At 48.9% G+C, this 16,669-nt stretch overlaps 1 protein-coding gene across 1 annotated transcript in view; it reads left to right on the top strand.

Annotated features, from left to right (window-relative positions):
- Nucleotides 1-14,933, top strand: part of Clstn3 (calsyntenin 3) — a 33,437-nt gene extending 18,504 nt beyond the window's left edge. The window contains exons 13-18 of the mRNA XM_034512012.1: nt 5,019-5,245; nt 5,547-5,717; nt 6,433-6,578; nt 6,969-7,104; nt 13,546-13,748; nt 13,968-14,933. Of these exons, the coding sequence (XP_034367903.1) occupies nt 5,019-5,245; nt 5,547-5,717; nt 6,433-6,578; nt 6,969-7,104; nt 13,546-13,748; nt 13,968-14,108 (1,024 nt within the window). The 3' untranslated portion in view covers nt 14,109-14,933. The remainder of the gene's footprint in view (nt 1-5,018; nt 5,246-5,546; nt 5,718-6,432; nt 6,579-6,968; nt 7,105-13,545; nt 13,749-13,967) is intronic.
- Nucleotides 14,934-16,669: the final 1,736 nt, after the last annotated feature.

The raw sequence follows: 16,669 nt of genomic DNA, 5'->3' as shown, positions 1-16,669 counted from the left end.
TTTCTAACATACGTTTTGGGGGACACATCTAAAGCCTAGAATTCTGTCCTTGGCCCACTACATGTATGTTCTTCTTATATGCAAACTACATTCATTCCATGCCGACTGTCTTGTCTCATTCCAGCATCCACACAAAACACCCCAAAGTCTTGAGTGTCATCAGGTTAGATCCAGGTGAGAGGTAAGGGCTGGAGTGCCCTGAGGGAAATTCCTCTCCATCTGTGTAATGGAACAAATTAGCTGCTTCTCAAATACAAGGAAAGGAGCGTGCTTAGGTTAGACATACCCATCCGGGAAGGGAGTAGAACAGAGGAGAAAGAGAAAGCTGCCTCCAAACACATGCCCAAGTGATCAGAACTGACAGTATCTCACAGTGCAGCCCAAGCTGGCCTTGAACTCATGACCCTCCCGCTTCAACCTCCTGCATGTTGGGTTATGAGTGTGCCTCACCACACCTATCTAATATTATCTCTTTTATTTATTTATTTTTTTTTTGGTGTATGTACACATACACGTTTGTGTGTGAACAAGTGTGTGCATAGGAGTGAAGTCCAGAGGTCAGTACCAGGTGTCTTTCTCCATAACTTTCCACCTTATCCGTTGGGACAGGTCCTCTCACTGAAGTGTGTTGGTTTGTCTAGACTGGCTAGCTAGGAAGTTCAAGGATCCTTCTATCTCTGCCTCCCTCGTACTTTGAGTACACGTGTTTGCCATGCCTGGCTTTCATGTGAGAGCCAGAGGTCTGACCTCAGGCCTCCATGCTTGCATGGTAAGTACTTTAGCGGCTGAACTGTCTCTCTAGCCGTGCCATTTCAGATCCTAAGATTTCAGGATAATGAGTTAGAGATGTAGCTCAGTTGATAGAATTGCTTACCCTAGGTTTGAGTTCCAGTGCACCATAAATTGGGTGTGATGGTACGTGACTTATAATCCTAGCACTCAGAAGGTAGAGATAGGGAGGATCAGGAGTTTAAGGTTAACCTTGGCTACACAGAGAGTTTGAAGTTACCCTAGGGCTACATGAGACCCCACCCCAAACCAAACCAACCCAACCCAACCCACACAAAACCATCCAAAAGCTTTCAAAGAACCCCTGACTCCATGTACTCAGACATACTGGGGTGGGGGTCAGTCAGAAGGCATCAGACAGCCCCACTTTCATGACTTGTTGGGTTCAGCTGTGTAGCAGCTCTTCCCATAGTGATCCCAGGCTGGTGTCCTGTGCTGCTGGGAGCTCTGTAGTTCTGGGGTCTCCACGGTGACATTGCCTCTATTGCTTTAAAGGATTAACTGTTCCACTCGATTTGCCCTAATACTCTCTATATTGTCTCTGCCCTCACAACTCTTGGGGCTCCCTGTGACAGAGTTTGAAGTCAAGGTGAAACGAACCATGGCCTCTTCTCTAGTATCAGTGACATATGGACGCTACCGAGCCTTCGCGTGCTCTTGTAGGTGATCCAGGCTGCACCTGGGATGGCTGAACCCCATGATTCTGGGTGGAGGCGGGGTTCCATGTCAGAATGTAGCCAGCAAGAGACTTGAGGTGACTCAGACTTGGAATGTTTATCTCTCTCCACCCCCTGGGGCTGCCCTGAAAATCTCTGGAATGTCTTCATTTTTCTATTGTCTTGATAAGTACCATCTTCCTTCTGTCCCGTTATCAAAGGATCATGTCTGATTGTTCATTCTTTGCTTGGGAGGCTGTGAATCTTTCAAATCCATACGCTGTTTGCTTTTGAGTTATGAACTTCATCTTTAAGTTATTTTTTTAATTTCAATCCTATGACTTCCTACAGTGTCTTCAATATTTTTCTTAGAATTTCTTTCACTAATTGTATTTTACAAAAATATTGTATCTACATGTATGTACTCATGTGTTTGTGCATGTGATTGTTTGTGAGTGCCTGTGGAATCCAGAAGAGAACATCTGACCCCCTGGAGCAGTAGTTACAAGCAGTTATGAACCAAGCTGGGCTGGCAGGCAGTTATGAACCGAGCTGGGCTGGCAGGCAGTTATGAACCGAGCTGGGCTTGCAGGTGGTTATAAACTGAGCTGGGCTTGCAGGCAGTTATAAACTGAGCTGGGCTGGCAGACAGTTATGAACTGAGCTGGGCTTGCAGGTAATTATGAACTGAAGTGGATGCTGGGAACTGAATTATGGTCCTTTGGAAGAGCAGAGAGCACTCTTCATTGCTGAGCCATTTCTCCAGCCCCCCTACCAGCTATTCTTGTTCACTGACTTTAAGTTTTGCTTCCAAAATGCTCAGACATGGACAGCTCTTTGCTGGTATACACAAGGATGGTCCTCACCCCTCATTAGACCTCAGCAGAATGGCCTTTAAGGGACCATATTTCTAGCAGAATCCTGACTGTGACATCTTCAGTCACCTCTGAGAAGTTCCCTGCTGGGGAGATATGGCTTAGTAGGTAAAGCATCTACCACTCAACCATCAGAACCTGATTTCAGATCCTCAACACTCACAAGAGAAAGCCAGGAGATGGTGTGCACCTAACCCTAGTGTTAGATGGGTGGGGGAGGTGGAGTGAGGGAGACAGGGGGTCCTCAGAGCTCTCTGGCCATCCAGTGTAACCAATTGATGAGCTCTGGGCTTGGGGAGAGGCTCCTTCTCAAAACCAAACGAAAACAAAACAAAACAAAACAAAACAAAACAAAACAAAACAAAACAAAACAAAACAAAAATTTCTTCTCTCTGAGCCCTCAACAGAGTCTTTTTAACCCTCCATTTATGGCAGCACAGCCCCTGTCCCAGCATCCCTCTCAAAACTGGTCCAGCTTCTAACTCATCACCTGGTCCCAAAGCTGCTTTCACAGTTTGAACATTTGTTACCATGACACCTGCCTCTATGATCCCAATTTCCTAACTTACTTTGTTGGATAATGGAATGGCTGATACTGGGGAGTCATAAAAACAGATGTTTGTTTCTCATAGTTCTGGAGACGGGGATGCCCAAGACTGAGGCACTGGTGCCTGGTGAGGGCTGTGAGGGCTGTCTTGTTGCATTGTCGCACCGTGGACAGTGCAGGAAGGCCAGCGGAGGGGGAATATTTTCCTGGTATGAATCTAGGCATTTAAGATGGGCTGGGCTGCAGCTGGACTTTGAAGTCTTAACTCTGTGGCAAATATGGTTTGTGAGGCCCAGATGCTCCGTCTGTGGGGGCTTTTTTTTCTTCCTTTTCTCTCCTCCTTTTGTTGTTTCTGAAATTTGTTTATTTTGTTTTATTTCGGCATTTATATAGAGTCTTACCATGTAGCCCAGGATGGCTTGGGAATTGATTTGTAGACTAGGTTGGTTCAGAAATCACAGGGATCTACTTGCCTCTGTCTCCTGATGCTGGGATTAAAGGTGTACACCATTATGCCAGGCTTAGAATTTTATTCTCTTATTGACAGACTACAAAGTTTCTCAAATTCAACTTTAAAAACTATTTTAGTTATGTGGGTGAGTGTCTGTGTCCATGTGCACCTACTGTGTGCAAGTTCCCTTGGAGATCATAAGAGGACCTTTAACTCCAGCTCCAGGGAACCTGATGTGCTGGGAACTGAACTACAATACCCTGGAAGAGCCAAGGATTTTTTTTTTTTTTCCAGATTGAATCATATGTTTGAAGTAATGAATAAACATACTGTGATCACACTTATTGTAATTAATCCATTAATTCCAGTGATACCAAAATGTTGATTATTGATTTACTGTATTAAGCTATTTTAAATAGCTCTAAAGACTCCTATTGGTAAGTTCATGAGTAGTGTTGTTCAAAACATGTAATGCACAGCACCATGTCACTATGGCAACCTTCCACATCACCATAGCAACCTTCTATTTGATAATTAGAGTTTAGGACAATTAAACTGTATCTGTCATATTCCTTTTTTCCTCCCTCTTAGATGCAGGGTCTTGCTATCTAGACAAGGGTGTTGAGGTTCTCTGATGTGTAATTGAAGATACCCTTGAACTGTCAGTAATCCTCCTGCCTCAGCCTCCTGAGAGCTGGAATTAGAGATGTGCACTACCATGCATGTCTAAAAGCTTTTGGTCTCTTATCCTTATTTTGAAGCACAGAACCATTTGCTGTAAGGAAGTGACATCACAGAATGCTTCTTAGGCTAACAGGAGCTTGAGACTGGGAGAGGTCGGGGTGATGCGCAGGGGCTGGGCTGGGAGAGTGGGGGCATAGCTGATTGGTCGGTTGAGAGAGTCTTCTGGGCTGATGTCCAGTAAAAGGGATAGAAGACACACCAAAAAGAGGACATTATTGATAGATATCTAACCCTAGCCTGGTTTAAATGTTGGATATTTTAGGCCCTATATTAGGCTGATATTTTACTGAACCCGTGTAACTTTCACTGGGTGAAGAACTATGTGTATATACTTTAATTTTAATATTTTTTGAGAGAGTCTCAGTTCAGGCTTGCCTGGAACTTGAAATCCTCCCCCCCCCCCCATCTCAGCCTCTTGAATGCTGGGATTACGGGCATGTGTTACCATGCCTGGTGGAAGGGCAGAATGTTGATGAGAAGTAGCAAGACTGTAACTCCATGTATGTACATTCTCGTTGGTCTCGTTTCCTTCACTGGGTCATTAAAATAGAACGTAACACACGTTCTGTGGTTTACAGCCTCGATAATGTGATTACCCACAGGCTGAGTCTGTCTTATCTTCTGCTTTTCCTGCAGTAGTGCCATATTCAGAAGATTTTGTTGTGGGTGTGGGGCACAGAGAAGCTGCTGTTGCTGTCTCTCCTGCCCTCACTCTCTCTGAGACAGTCCTCTGTTGTCGAGGTGGGGGCTCAGAAGTATTGAACAGAAAGTAGACTTCTGTTTTTGAAACAGGGTCTCACTGTGTATCTCTGTCTGGCCTGGAACTTGTATGTAGGACAGGTTGGCCTTGAATTCACAGAGATCCACCTGGCTCTGTCTCCCAAGGAATGTGCCATCATGCTTGGGCAGACTCTAGGTTTTTAAGGAAGAAACAAGCTGCCTCTTTTCTCATACAGGTGTTTTAGTGAAGAGTCCTGTGTCTCCATCCCTGAAGTGGAAGGCTATGTGGTGGTTCTTCAGCCCGATGCCCCCCAGATCCTTCTGAGTGGCACGGCTCATTTTGCCCGCCCAGCTGTGGACTTTGAGGGACCCGAGGGAGTCCCCTTGTTCCCTGATCTTCAGATCACCTGCTCCATTTCTCACCAGGTGGAGGCCAAAGCAGATGAGAGTTGGCAAGGCACAGGTAAGGACAGCCCTACGAGTGACCTGGACCAGAGAAGGATGATTGTCTGTAACTAGATTGATGGAGCAACTATAGGGCTGGAAGGCTTTCTCCTGTGTTTGTGTGACTGAGAACAACTTATCCTTAAAACCCAGAGCCTATGGGGAAGAAACCTGCAAGTATAAGGACATGTTGCATGTTGATTTCATGATGATGATTACTTTCCTTAAGGAGTGGCCCTGCATCGGGAAGGGGACTGACCATATGTGATGACAATGTCTGGGTCTCAGAACCTCACCTTGACCCCAACTCTCTCCCACAGTGACAGACACACGCATGTCAGATGAGATTGTACACAACTTGGACGGCTGTGAGATTTCTCTGGTGGGGGATGACCTAGACCCTGAACGAGAGAGCCTGCTCCTAGACATGGCTTCCTTGCAGCAGCGAGGCCTGGAGCTCACCAACACATCTGCCTACCTCACCATTGCTGGTCAGTGAGGCCAAGCGTCTGACTTCTTTGTTGTGTGTGGCTTTCTCTCGAATAATCACGTGGCTTCTCCTTCCTTGGGATGTTGATCAAATGCCATTTTGTTCCTTCTTAGCTTGAAGAGCCTCTGGCTCTCAGATTGAGGGCAGTGTGTCTGGGCAGAGGCTCCCCACAGCCTGGCTCACCAACTCTCCTCGTTCTACTTCCATGTCCCCTCTGCTCTCTGCCATCTCTCTCCTGCTTCTGTCTTCCCCAACCAGTTTTCCAGTCTTCTAGCTCTTTGATAAGGTCACCCCCTCTATCTTTTCCTGCATCCAGCACAGCTTTAAGAGCTCATCTCAATGAACGTTGGGAAGTGATGGTTTCTGGGGGAAGCTGCACCCAGGAGAATGGGAGGAGATGACAATGACTGGTCCTTTCCATCCCAGCCCTCATCAAAGCTGTGTCCCTTCCATTACCTTCTCTTGAAGATGCCTTTATCTTCCGTTCCATAACTATCTAGACTCTTCCATCCTTGGGAAGTCCCAGAACAGGGCTAGGTGGGAAGGGCAGAGAAGGAAACAGGGCTTTGCTTACTCTACTCCTGTAGATCAGAGTGCATGGGAGCTTTTCTTCTCTGAGCTGTCAGCTTACAACTCTGTTGAGGGATGGGGCTAAGCACTGTGTTGTCAGCTGGCTGGAGCCTGAGACTCACTGAGCTTGTCTCCTTATTCCCCAGGGGTGGAGACCATCACTGTGTATGAAGAGATCCTGAGGCAGGCTCGTTATCAGCTTCGGCACGGAGCAGCACTGTATGCCAGGAAATTCCGGCTTTCCTGTTCGGAGATGAATGGCCGATACTCCAGCAATGAATTCATCGTGGAGGTACCGGGAGAATCCCTTCCATCCCTTGGTCACCTGCTCCGTGCAAGGAGCCAGGATGTATTGACCTCAGATAGATGGTTGATGGATAAGGACTTTGTCCTAGGCCCATGACTGATGGCAGAGGAGGAGATATGGGGTGATAGTGATGTGTGGAGAGAGATAGCTCACAGCTAAGCTCAATGACCTGTGTTTGAATTTGATCCTTAGAAACTGCATGGCAGACAGAGAGAAGTGTCTCCTGTGTCTCCAGTCCTTTGACTGCCCCCCCATTCTGAGTTATGAGTCCCACCCTAAATGAGAGAGAGGTGCAATGAGTGAGCTTGGAGTGGGGTGGGTGGGGAGGGCCTTGGGGAGAAGCAGTTGTACTTACAGGGCCATGCCTTTCCCCAGGTCAACGTCCTGCATAGCATGAACCGGGTCGCTCATCCCAGCCATGTGCTCAGTTCACAGCAGTTTCTGCACCGGGGTCACCAGCCACCTCCTGAGATGGCTGGACACAGCCTGGCCAGCTCCCACCGAAACTCCAGTGCGTAAGCTGAGGGGAAGTGTGGCATAACACTTGTCCCTATATCCTTGGGAGGGCAGGGGAGCGAGGCAATGGATTCTGTTTTCTATGGTACCAGCATTAATGACAGCGGTGGGATAATCTCTTCATCCTTCTGGACTGCCAACTTCACTGGGACGGTTGAATCCAGGGTGCTCAAGCCTGGCTGCGAGTAATGTGGGCTGTGGGCATCTTTATTATTCTTGCTGCTGTTCCTGTCCCCCCAGAGTTAGCTAGATTCTAGAGAACTTCTGTAGTGAAGTTATTTAGTGCCTTTTCATACCAGCACTTCCTGAAGATGTACTGAGGATAAAGGGCTTTTAGTAGTTGTGTATAGTGGTGCACAATTATGATGTCAGCACCCAAGAGGGGGGGACAAGCAGGGTGGGGGTGGTCAGGTGGGGAAGCCTGACTGGGCCACATGGTGAGATCTGTCAGTTAAAAAAGAGAAAAGAGCCAGGCAGTGGTGGCACATACCTTTAATCCCAGCACTTGGGAGGCAGAGGCAGGCGGATTTCTGAGTTCGAGGTCAGCCTGGTCTACAGAGTAAGTTCCAGGACAGCCAGGGCTATACAGAGAAACTCTGTCTCAAAAAACCAGAGAGAGAGAGAGAGAGAGAGAGAGAGAGAGAGAGAGAGAGAGAGAGAGAAGAAAAAAGAGAGAAAGAAAAGAAGAAGAACAATTAGGTAGGTAGCAAAATGGCTCAGCTGTCAAGCCTGATGGCTTACATTTTAGATTAAGAGAGAGACCAATTCCCACAAGTTAGACCTCCACACATGTACCATGGAATATGCATTAACACACACACACACACACACACACACACACACACACACACACATATACTCACACACTTACACACAACACAACCCAAAATAAATAAATAGAAAGAATTACAGAAGAGCTATCTTCCCTCTCCCTGTGGACAGAGTAGATGCTTATTAAACACGCAATCCTGTGTCCTCTGTGAGCTATTTCTAAATCAACAGATACCAAAATGCCAGATGCTGTTTCAGGATGGGGCAGCCTTGCTTCCCAGTTATGGTCCTGTACTAGTGGCTCATTGTTTTCTAGCACTAAGAATTGCTTCATTACCAAATAAGTAAATAAATAAACAAACAAATAAAATGGCACAGATGTGAGCATAAAGAAGAAAAGTCAACCTTGCTGCTGGCAGATTGACGCTGCCGTCCTGATGGCGCCATCCTGATGGCTGTGATGCCGTCCTGATGGTGCGTGCTGTTTCCGCTGAGGTTTGTGAATCTGTCATATCTGTCACCTGTCTTCCTTCCTTTCCTTTTCTTCCTTTCTTGTTTTATAAAGTTGACATCAAACCATCCTGTAACCCGATATTTATACTTCAGACTAAAGTAAGTCTTTTCTTGAATCATTAAAATCTGAACAGTGGAGATACACTGCTGAGAGCAACGTGGGGGACCTTTTAGAATTGTTTCCAGAGCCTGTCTGGAGGTGCAGTTATTCTCGTCACCTTGCCTTTGGCCTGGTGAAGTTATCCAATTTCACCATCCGATTTTGTCAGAGTTGGCTCAGGAGGTGATTAAAATGTTTTAAGCACTAAGCCCACTCCCAAAGGCCACAGACTGCCTCTTTTGAAAACCAGCAAAAGGTCACAGGCTCTTTAGGTAACTCCCTGGGGAGCTCACGGTCACCGAGTCACCAGTCACCAAGTCACCTCATACTTCATTTTGAGGGCTGGATGCTGAGCTCTACTCCCCTGAGCAAGCTCAAGCTAGATCTGGGTGTCATGGCCCTGTTCTCAGTTCTTTCTCTCTTTGGTCTGAGCTCAGGAAGGTGTCTTTGTTATAACTGATCAGAGCTTCCTCCCTGAGTGTCCCACTGCCTTGTTCTGGCTATCTCTACAGGTAGTGTTTGTCATCTTGTTTCCCCCTGCTCTGCTAGGGGATGCTCCGGTACTGTGTGCCATCTCCTTGATTCTCTCTACAGTGAAACTCTTTTGTGACTTATATCCAGGCCAACCAGCTGATAGTCAGTGGAGAGCAGCCCCCCTCTCTTCCCCTCATCCCTTATTTTGTCCCTAGTAGGTACAGAGTTCACGTTTCTCTGAGGCCATTTATGAGTGACAGGTCTTGAGCTTAGCAGATGACACACTCCAACCGTGCCCATCAAACCTGTTCCATACATTGCTTCGGACTCCAAGGTGTTCCCTCTTCTTCACCTCTCAAGTCCTGCTTTGCAGAATTAGGGTTTCATGAAACCTAACTTCTCAGAAACTGCAGAAGAAGTTAGCGCTACCATCTCCTCCAAGGATAGAGGCTAATTTCTCTTTCTTTTTTTATTGGATATTTTATTTACATTTCAGATGTTATCCCCTCACCCCATACCCCCCCCCGCCCAGGAACCCTCATCCCATTCCTCTTTTTCCTGCTTCTATGAGGGTGTGCCCCCACCTACCCCCCCCACTCCTACCTCCCCACTCACGAATTACCCCACACTTGGCGTCTGGCCTTCATGGGACCAAGGATCTCCTCTCTCACCTATGCCAGACAAGGCCATCCTCCCCTACATATACAGATGGAGTCATGGGTCCCTCCCTATGTGCTCCCAGGCTGGTAGTTTAGACCCTGGGGAGCTCTGGTTGGTTGGTAATGTTGCTCTTCTCATGGGGCCACAAACCCTTTCAGCTCCTTCAGTCTTCTCTCTAACTCCTCCATTGGGAACCCCATGGTCAGTTCAATGGTTAGCTGTGAGCATCTGAGAGGCTAATTTCAGTGCGGCTTCTTAAGCACCAGACAAGAGAGAGCCTGGTGAATTAGAACGGTCAAGGAAGATTCTGTGACATATGTGGAGTTTGCACTGGGTCCTGGAGAGCAGGAGGTCTCAGGCAGGAGCATGACATACAGTGAGGATTTGAGAGGGTAGTTAAGGAGAGAGACAAGTGATGAAGACATGACATTATCACCCCAAACTCTGATTCACGTCTCTCACACTTTAACATGTCTTGGTTGTTGATACCGCAAATTGATGAGAAACAGTGATTAATGCTTTTTTACCTTAATTTTAATTAATTAATTAATTAATTAATTAATTAATATTATTGTGTGTTTGTGTTATGTGTGAAGTGTACATGTGGGCACATGTGTCAGAGGTCAGAGGTCAGAGGTCAGAGGTCAGAGAACAACTTTGTGAAGTCAGCACATCCTTACATACTTTCCAGGCATTGAAATCAGGCCACTAGGCTTGCAAGACAAGCGCCTTTAACTACTGAGCCGTTGGTCGGCTCTATCAGTATTTAAAGATCCCCACGTGACTCCACTGCATGGCAGAGCTTGGAAACTATTTCTGTACATTGATTTACACAAGTACCTGAAGCACCTTAGAAAGATGTGCAAAGACACAGTATTAAACAATGGTGACAACCAGGAAGGAGAATTGAAGTGGTATGGGAAGCAGAAGAGCTCACTTGAGTGACCGGGGAGACTGGGAAGAGTATTGGGGTGACTATACTCAAAACACATTATGTACTTTCATGAAAATAGCCTTGTACGACCTTGTATAATAAAATAACAAACAAAAAACAAAAGAAAAAAAAAGAGAGAATTCCTTCTAAAAAGATGACTGATTCTGTCAAAGTTCATGATTGAAAGAAAGAAAGAAAGAAAGAAAGAAAAAAAACAGAAGGAGGGAGAAAGGAAGCCTGGCACTGTATTTCTAGCTACTTGAGAGGCTGAGGTAGAAGGATTACTTGAGTCCAGGAGTTCAAGTCCAGCCTGGCCAACAAAGTGATATGCCGTCTAGTATAACAAAATAAAACAAGACAAATGAACCCAGTCCAAAATACTTAAAAGAGAAAAGAATTAGGAAGGAAAGAGGGAGGGGCAACGGTGGGAGAAGAACGAGATGAAGCCAGGGACTGATGTCAGTTCATATAAAGCACACACTGTGAGCTGCTGTGTGGCTGCAAAGCCCTGCTAGCTGGTAGCTGAACAAAGAGAAGCCCTAACAACTATGGAATCACAGGGTAGGAAATGGGCACCCAAGGACGTCTCAGACACTTTCTTCACCGGGGCGGGGTTATGCTGGGCTGTGGACAGCACTTTCAACGGTGTCCCTATGGTCACATGAACCATTTGGGAAAACATCCCTTAATGTCGGCTTCAGTGGTCACCCAAGGCCAGAGTTCACTATGTAGATCTAACGTGTAGCAAGATCTAATGGGCTTTTGGAGGTCTTGATTTTTGTCTGTAGCGAATTTAAAAATTCTCCCAACCTTCTGGTTTATGCTAATGAATCAGAATTGTTGGCCTACAGCTGGAGTGTTTGCATTTTTGTCCTTTTTGAAGTCACAAGGTCACCTGCTGTGGCTTGCACTCTGAAAGTGGGATTGCTTTGGCTTAGCCACAGGGCCATCTTCTGTCAGGGTTGTTACTCCTTGGACTTGTCCTTTGACTTGGGGACCTGAGAGGGGCTGTTTTGGACAGTTGCATAGAAAGAGAAGCCCTGCCCTCTTTCCCCTTCCTCCCCCATGCCCAGGCAGTTGAGAAATGCCGATCCAACCAGGCAGAGCTTTGCCTTGGAGCCAGAGCCGAGTGACTGAGCCTGCCGACCCCGCCCCTGCAGAGTTAGCTCTATTTGGCAAGTAATCCAAAATGGGCCATCGGTCCTGTTGGGATGTGAACTAGCTTGACAGAGAGCCATCAGGGTGGCCTCGGGGCGCTGGGTGGCTGTTGGGACCACTTACCTGCTTGGTTCTGGAGTGGTGGCAGTGTGTGTGCTTGGCTGCTGGCAAGAGGGGTCTGCAGCTGGGTGTCATCTCTATGCTCAGGTTCGGTTTCTTAACGTGTGACTTTTAGGATGTAGGTAAATTTGAAGCCGGGTTGCAATGTGACCTTTATGTAGAGCTTGCTTGTATGTGACTGCTAGTGGGTGTCGGGGACACACACACACACACACACACACACACACACACACACACACACAATTTCTCAGGAATAGGACTGCCTGGGGTGTGAAGGGCAGCGTGAATCCATGTGGCAGGTAGCGATCCAGCTGCCCAGGAGGGCTCTGGGCTTGGGAGTGTATCTGTGGGCTCTCTTTCTCCATTTGCTGTCTCAGGGGTTTGGGGCTCCTCTGCTTTGCCTCCTCATGCTTCTTCGAGTGCTCTTTCTGTGTGCACAGAACGGGGCCCAGGTTGTGTTTACAGCTGCTCGCTCTGTGGCCCTTAGGGCCCAGGTCTGTAGTGTTTATGTCTTCCTTCATGGGGGTGCTTGGTTGGCTCAGCTGGTAGGGAGTTGGGTGACCCTGCCCATACGGCTCTTTGGTGCCATGCTAGAGACTCTGACACATATCCCATTAATCCTACTGTGTGAGCAGGCTGCTAGGTGGCTGGTACAGGCAGGTGTTTTGGCAACCAGAGGCCTGGCTCGGGTATGGGGCATGGCGATATTTGTCCAGCTGTGTGCCCGCTCGTTCTTCATTGGCATGTGCCTGTGTCTGCATGTCTGCCTTTCCACCATCAGCTCCAAGGTGCACGTGAGAGTGCATGTGCCCTTCTGTCTCTCACTGCCTGTGAGAGTCCATGTACCCCTGAACCTGGGCATCAGAATGAGGCTACAGGGTGGGAGGCCCGGGAGTGCAGAAGTGGAGGGAGGAACACCTCAAGGGGAGACGCCAAAGGAACAGAAGCCCTGCAGGACCAGGAACCCCAGGCCTACAAGGAGAAGGGAGGTGTCACGGAACAGGGGTGAGCCCAGACCAGGTGGGTAAGTGAAGGGACCTGTCCTCAGCCTTGGGGACAGCGACTCCTCTCTCTGGTCAGCAGGCTAGGCTTAGAGCTGTTTTGCTTCTCATCCCAGTCAGTCCCTTGTAGCTCCTTCTCTTTCCCTCTGGGGAGTTGGTGGTCCCTGGGGAAGATCCAGGCAGAAAGACACAGCCAGCTTGTCGCTTGGGCCGTTTATCCAAAAACAATATGGCTGATGGAGGCAGCAGTAGGCTGGGGTCCTTCTCCACACCACCCGCCTCTCTTTGCACATCTGCCTCCCTGTCTGTGTGCCTTTGGCCCTTGGAGCAACCTCTCTCTTCTTCCTTTCCTGTTTACATGTTCTGGTGGGAGTCTGCTTCTCTTCCAATTTCTCAGGTCATTTGCCTCCTTAAGACCTTGGGGCCTTCCTTCTGTTGCCCCGCCCCCTCCCGCTTCCCCTTAGGATCCTCTATTTCCATTTCACTCTGGGGATCCCTGCTCCTCCCTCTTCTCAGCCTCCTCTCTCTCTTGTCCTCTTTCTTCTCCTGCCTGAGCAGTACCAAGGTTTTACAGTCTCTGTTCCTTTCTCCGTGGCTGTGGTTTATTTACTCTTGGACTTTTTTTTTTCCATCAGCACCCTACAACCCCTGTGCCCGAATTTCCCAGGTGTGCTCTGTTCTGCTGACCCCTTGCTCTCCCCGCAGTGGTCCCCAGTGCTGCGACTCTTATCATTGTGGTATGCGTGGGCTTCCTGGTGCTTATGGTTATCCTCGGCCTCGTTCGGATCCACTCCCTTCATCGCCGCGTCTCAGGAACTGGCGGACCCTCAGGGGCTTCCACTGACCCGAAAGACCCTGACCTCTTCTGGGATGACTCTGCTCTCACTATTATCGTCAATCCCATGGAGGTGAGTGGCCTGGAGGAATGAAGCAAATATCTCTGATGAGGGCCCACGCCATAGGCGAAAGTTCTTAGTGCAGCTGTTAATATCATGGAGGAGGAAGGGTGAGATTGGGGCGGGACTCTGCAATGGCGCATGCGTGCATGCTTGCCTGCGAGCACGTGTGTCCTCAAGGAGAGGTTCTGGCTGTGACTAGGCTGAGCCCTCTGCTTTTGTCTTCTCCAGTCCTACCAGAACCAGCAGACCTGTGTGGCAGGGGTTGCTGGTGGCCAGCAAGAGGAAGAGGACAGCAGTGACTCCGAAGCAGCCGACTCCCCGAGCAGCGATGAGAGACGCATCATTGAGAGCCCCCCACACCGCTACTGAGGCTCCAGCCCTGCCAAGAGAGAGAGGCCTGCCCTGGGGAGACGGCAATCCAGGAAAGAAAGGGAGAAAGGCATTTGGAGAGAAGAGAGATGAAGCGGGAGAAAGAGCTCTTCATTCGGAGCGGTCCTTCCATCTCAGAACCCCAGGAGGCCCCACGGGGGTGTGTGGGGGGGGGTTGCCCTCCTCCTTCAGCCTGCCCTTCCCCTGGCGAGCTCCTAAGGCACCTGCCCTAGCTGGCTGCCCTGGGAGAGTGGCTCGGTGGCTTTGGCTGCCCTGTAGCCCACCTGTGGCAGCAACCCTGCCAGCCATGCACTGTATTAGGGAGGGGGATATCAACAGCCATGGTTGAGGTGGGAAGAGAATTGATGGAAGCCTGCTGCTGTGTCCTTTACTCTGTTCTGTCCGTGGGGGCCTTCCTTCTGTTGCCCCGCCCCCTCCCGCTTCCCCTTAGGATCCTCTATTTCCATTTCACTCTGGGGATCCCTGCTCCTCCCTCTTCTCAGCCTCCTCCCTCTCTTGTCCTCTTTTCCACTCCTGCCTGAGCAGTACCAAGGTCTTACAGCCTCTGTTCCTTTCTCCATGGCCTGCTTTGCCTAGGTTGTGGGGAAGGAGGCGGAGCGGGACCCTGGGGGTGTATTATATATAGTGTATATTTTTTCAATGTTGTCGTGAGCGCAGCTCCTGTGTTTCTGTGTGCAGCTCACAGCCTTGTATGTGTGCGTGTGTGTGGCATTGTCATGTCCTGGGGTGAGGGTAGGGGATGGGTGTGGTAAAGGAGGGCCGCACCCTAGGGTTTTCAAATAAAACAACCAGAAAAAAGTTCTAGCTTGCTGTCCACCTGGCTGATTCTGTGTGGTTGTGGGCTTTCTGATCTTAGGGGCTGTTTGGGTCTCTGAGCAGGTTGAGGTGACAGGGCAGGGCTGGCTCTGGCTGTGCAAATCCCTAGGTTGTCAGGTCACTGGGAATGTAAGATGGGGCGGAGGACTCACATTGTCTTCTTTCCCCTGCATCTTGGAAAGGAATGACGTAGACGCATGCGCAGATGACCACTGCTCTCTGGGGACATTGTCAGTCCTTCTCCCTCACTTTAAAAATCCCAACCAGAGCACATTGGCAGTCGGACAACGTAAGGGAGGACACTGGCGGTCCTGTTCTTTGCAGATAAGAGATCTTTGCAACTAAGAAATCAAGAGCTCCTTTTGCTGACGAATCTGCAGCTCAGGCCCAAGGAATCTCTGCTTTGCCACACCCCCTGACCTGTCTGCTGAACAGCCTTAGCTCTCTTCACACAGACGTGCTGGTATGGCGGGTTCTGGTCTGTCCTCAGCCTTTGGGCTGTTTGTTCACCGGCCTTTGTGTCTCTAGGCCCCAGGTGATAAAGGACAGATGGTGCTAGTGGAGAGGGGACTGCAGCTGTAGACACTGTCCTTCCTGTACTGTCCCTGCCCTAGGCCATACCAGAGAACCACACCTCAGTTCCTTTCTGAAAAGCAGGTAATTTGGAGCTATCAGCTTTTCCTAGTTCTCTGTGGTCCTTTATAGATAGCATCATGGGGTCGAGCGGGAGCTTCCTAGTCTGTGGATGCTCCATCCACCTCTGTCCAGCTTCCATCCGGTGCCCTGGACCTAGCTCACAGTTCGGGCTCTGAGCTGAAAGCTTATGTCTCCACATGTATGTCTCTCACCCAGGCCCTTCCTTTCTGATCCTCCCACCTATTGACAGAAGTGCCTGGGCAACCTATGCCTCACACTTACCCTTTGCCCAAACTCTGCAGTCATGGTTACCATGCTTATGTTTCCTGTGCAGTGTCTTAATCCAGAAAGCAGTCCCTTGGCCTGGATTCCTTTCTCTCACCCATCCTCGAGTTCAAGGTGACCACACCTTGTCATTGCTTCTTCAGTCTTTTTTAGACATGCCCGGCTGCTGCTGCTGTCACATGGATTTGCACTCTTCGCTGAGAAGCCCCTACCTGCTTCTAACTCCTCTGTCTTGGTCCATTAAAGTACATTGTTAATTCTGGGTCTTACTGGCCTTTCTGATGCACAATTCCACCTATGTCATTCTCTCACTTGGAATCCTCCTTCCTGTCCCTGGTTTGTTCAATCTCAGATGCTCTGGCAGCCTCTTATCCCCTCCCCCTTGATGGCTTCTTTGCCACCACTATCCCTGCCTGAATGCAGGGAACAAACGTCACGGGCACTTTCCAGAGCCACCCTGCTCTTTCTTGCTTCTCTGTCCTTGCATGAATTGTTCCTTCTGTCTATTACTCTTTCCCCCTCTTGGCTGCCTAATGGCCTGACTCATTATGGAAGACTCCATTCAAATGTTGCCTTTTCTAAGAGGTCTTCGGTGTTCACGTACTCCGCGGTCACACCTCCATGACAGCGTGTCCCATGAAGCTACAGCACACGTATCTCTATCAGATAGATTCTCTGTATCCCTTGCAACTTGTGTAGGGCCAGCCACACACCAGGGGCTCAGCTGCCATGAAGTTGTGGGATGCAGAGAGGACTTACTGGTGAGAGGACTTACAGGAGCGCTGGGTGACCCGTTGGCCTGG

Source organism: Arvicanthis niloticus, chromosome 9 (assembly GCF_011762505.2).
Source record: "Arvicanthis niloticus isolate mArvNil1 chromosome 9, mArvNil1.pat.X, whole genome shotgun sequence".
NCBI classification, from domain to species: Eukaryota; Metazoa; Chordata; class Mammalia; order Rodentia; family Muridae; genus Arvicanthis; species Arvicanthis niloticus.
Note: the sequence above shows the minus strand (reverse complement) of the source record. Positions and strands in the feature narration are given on the sequence as shown.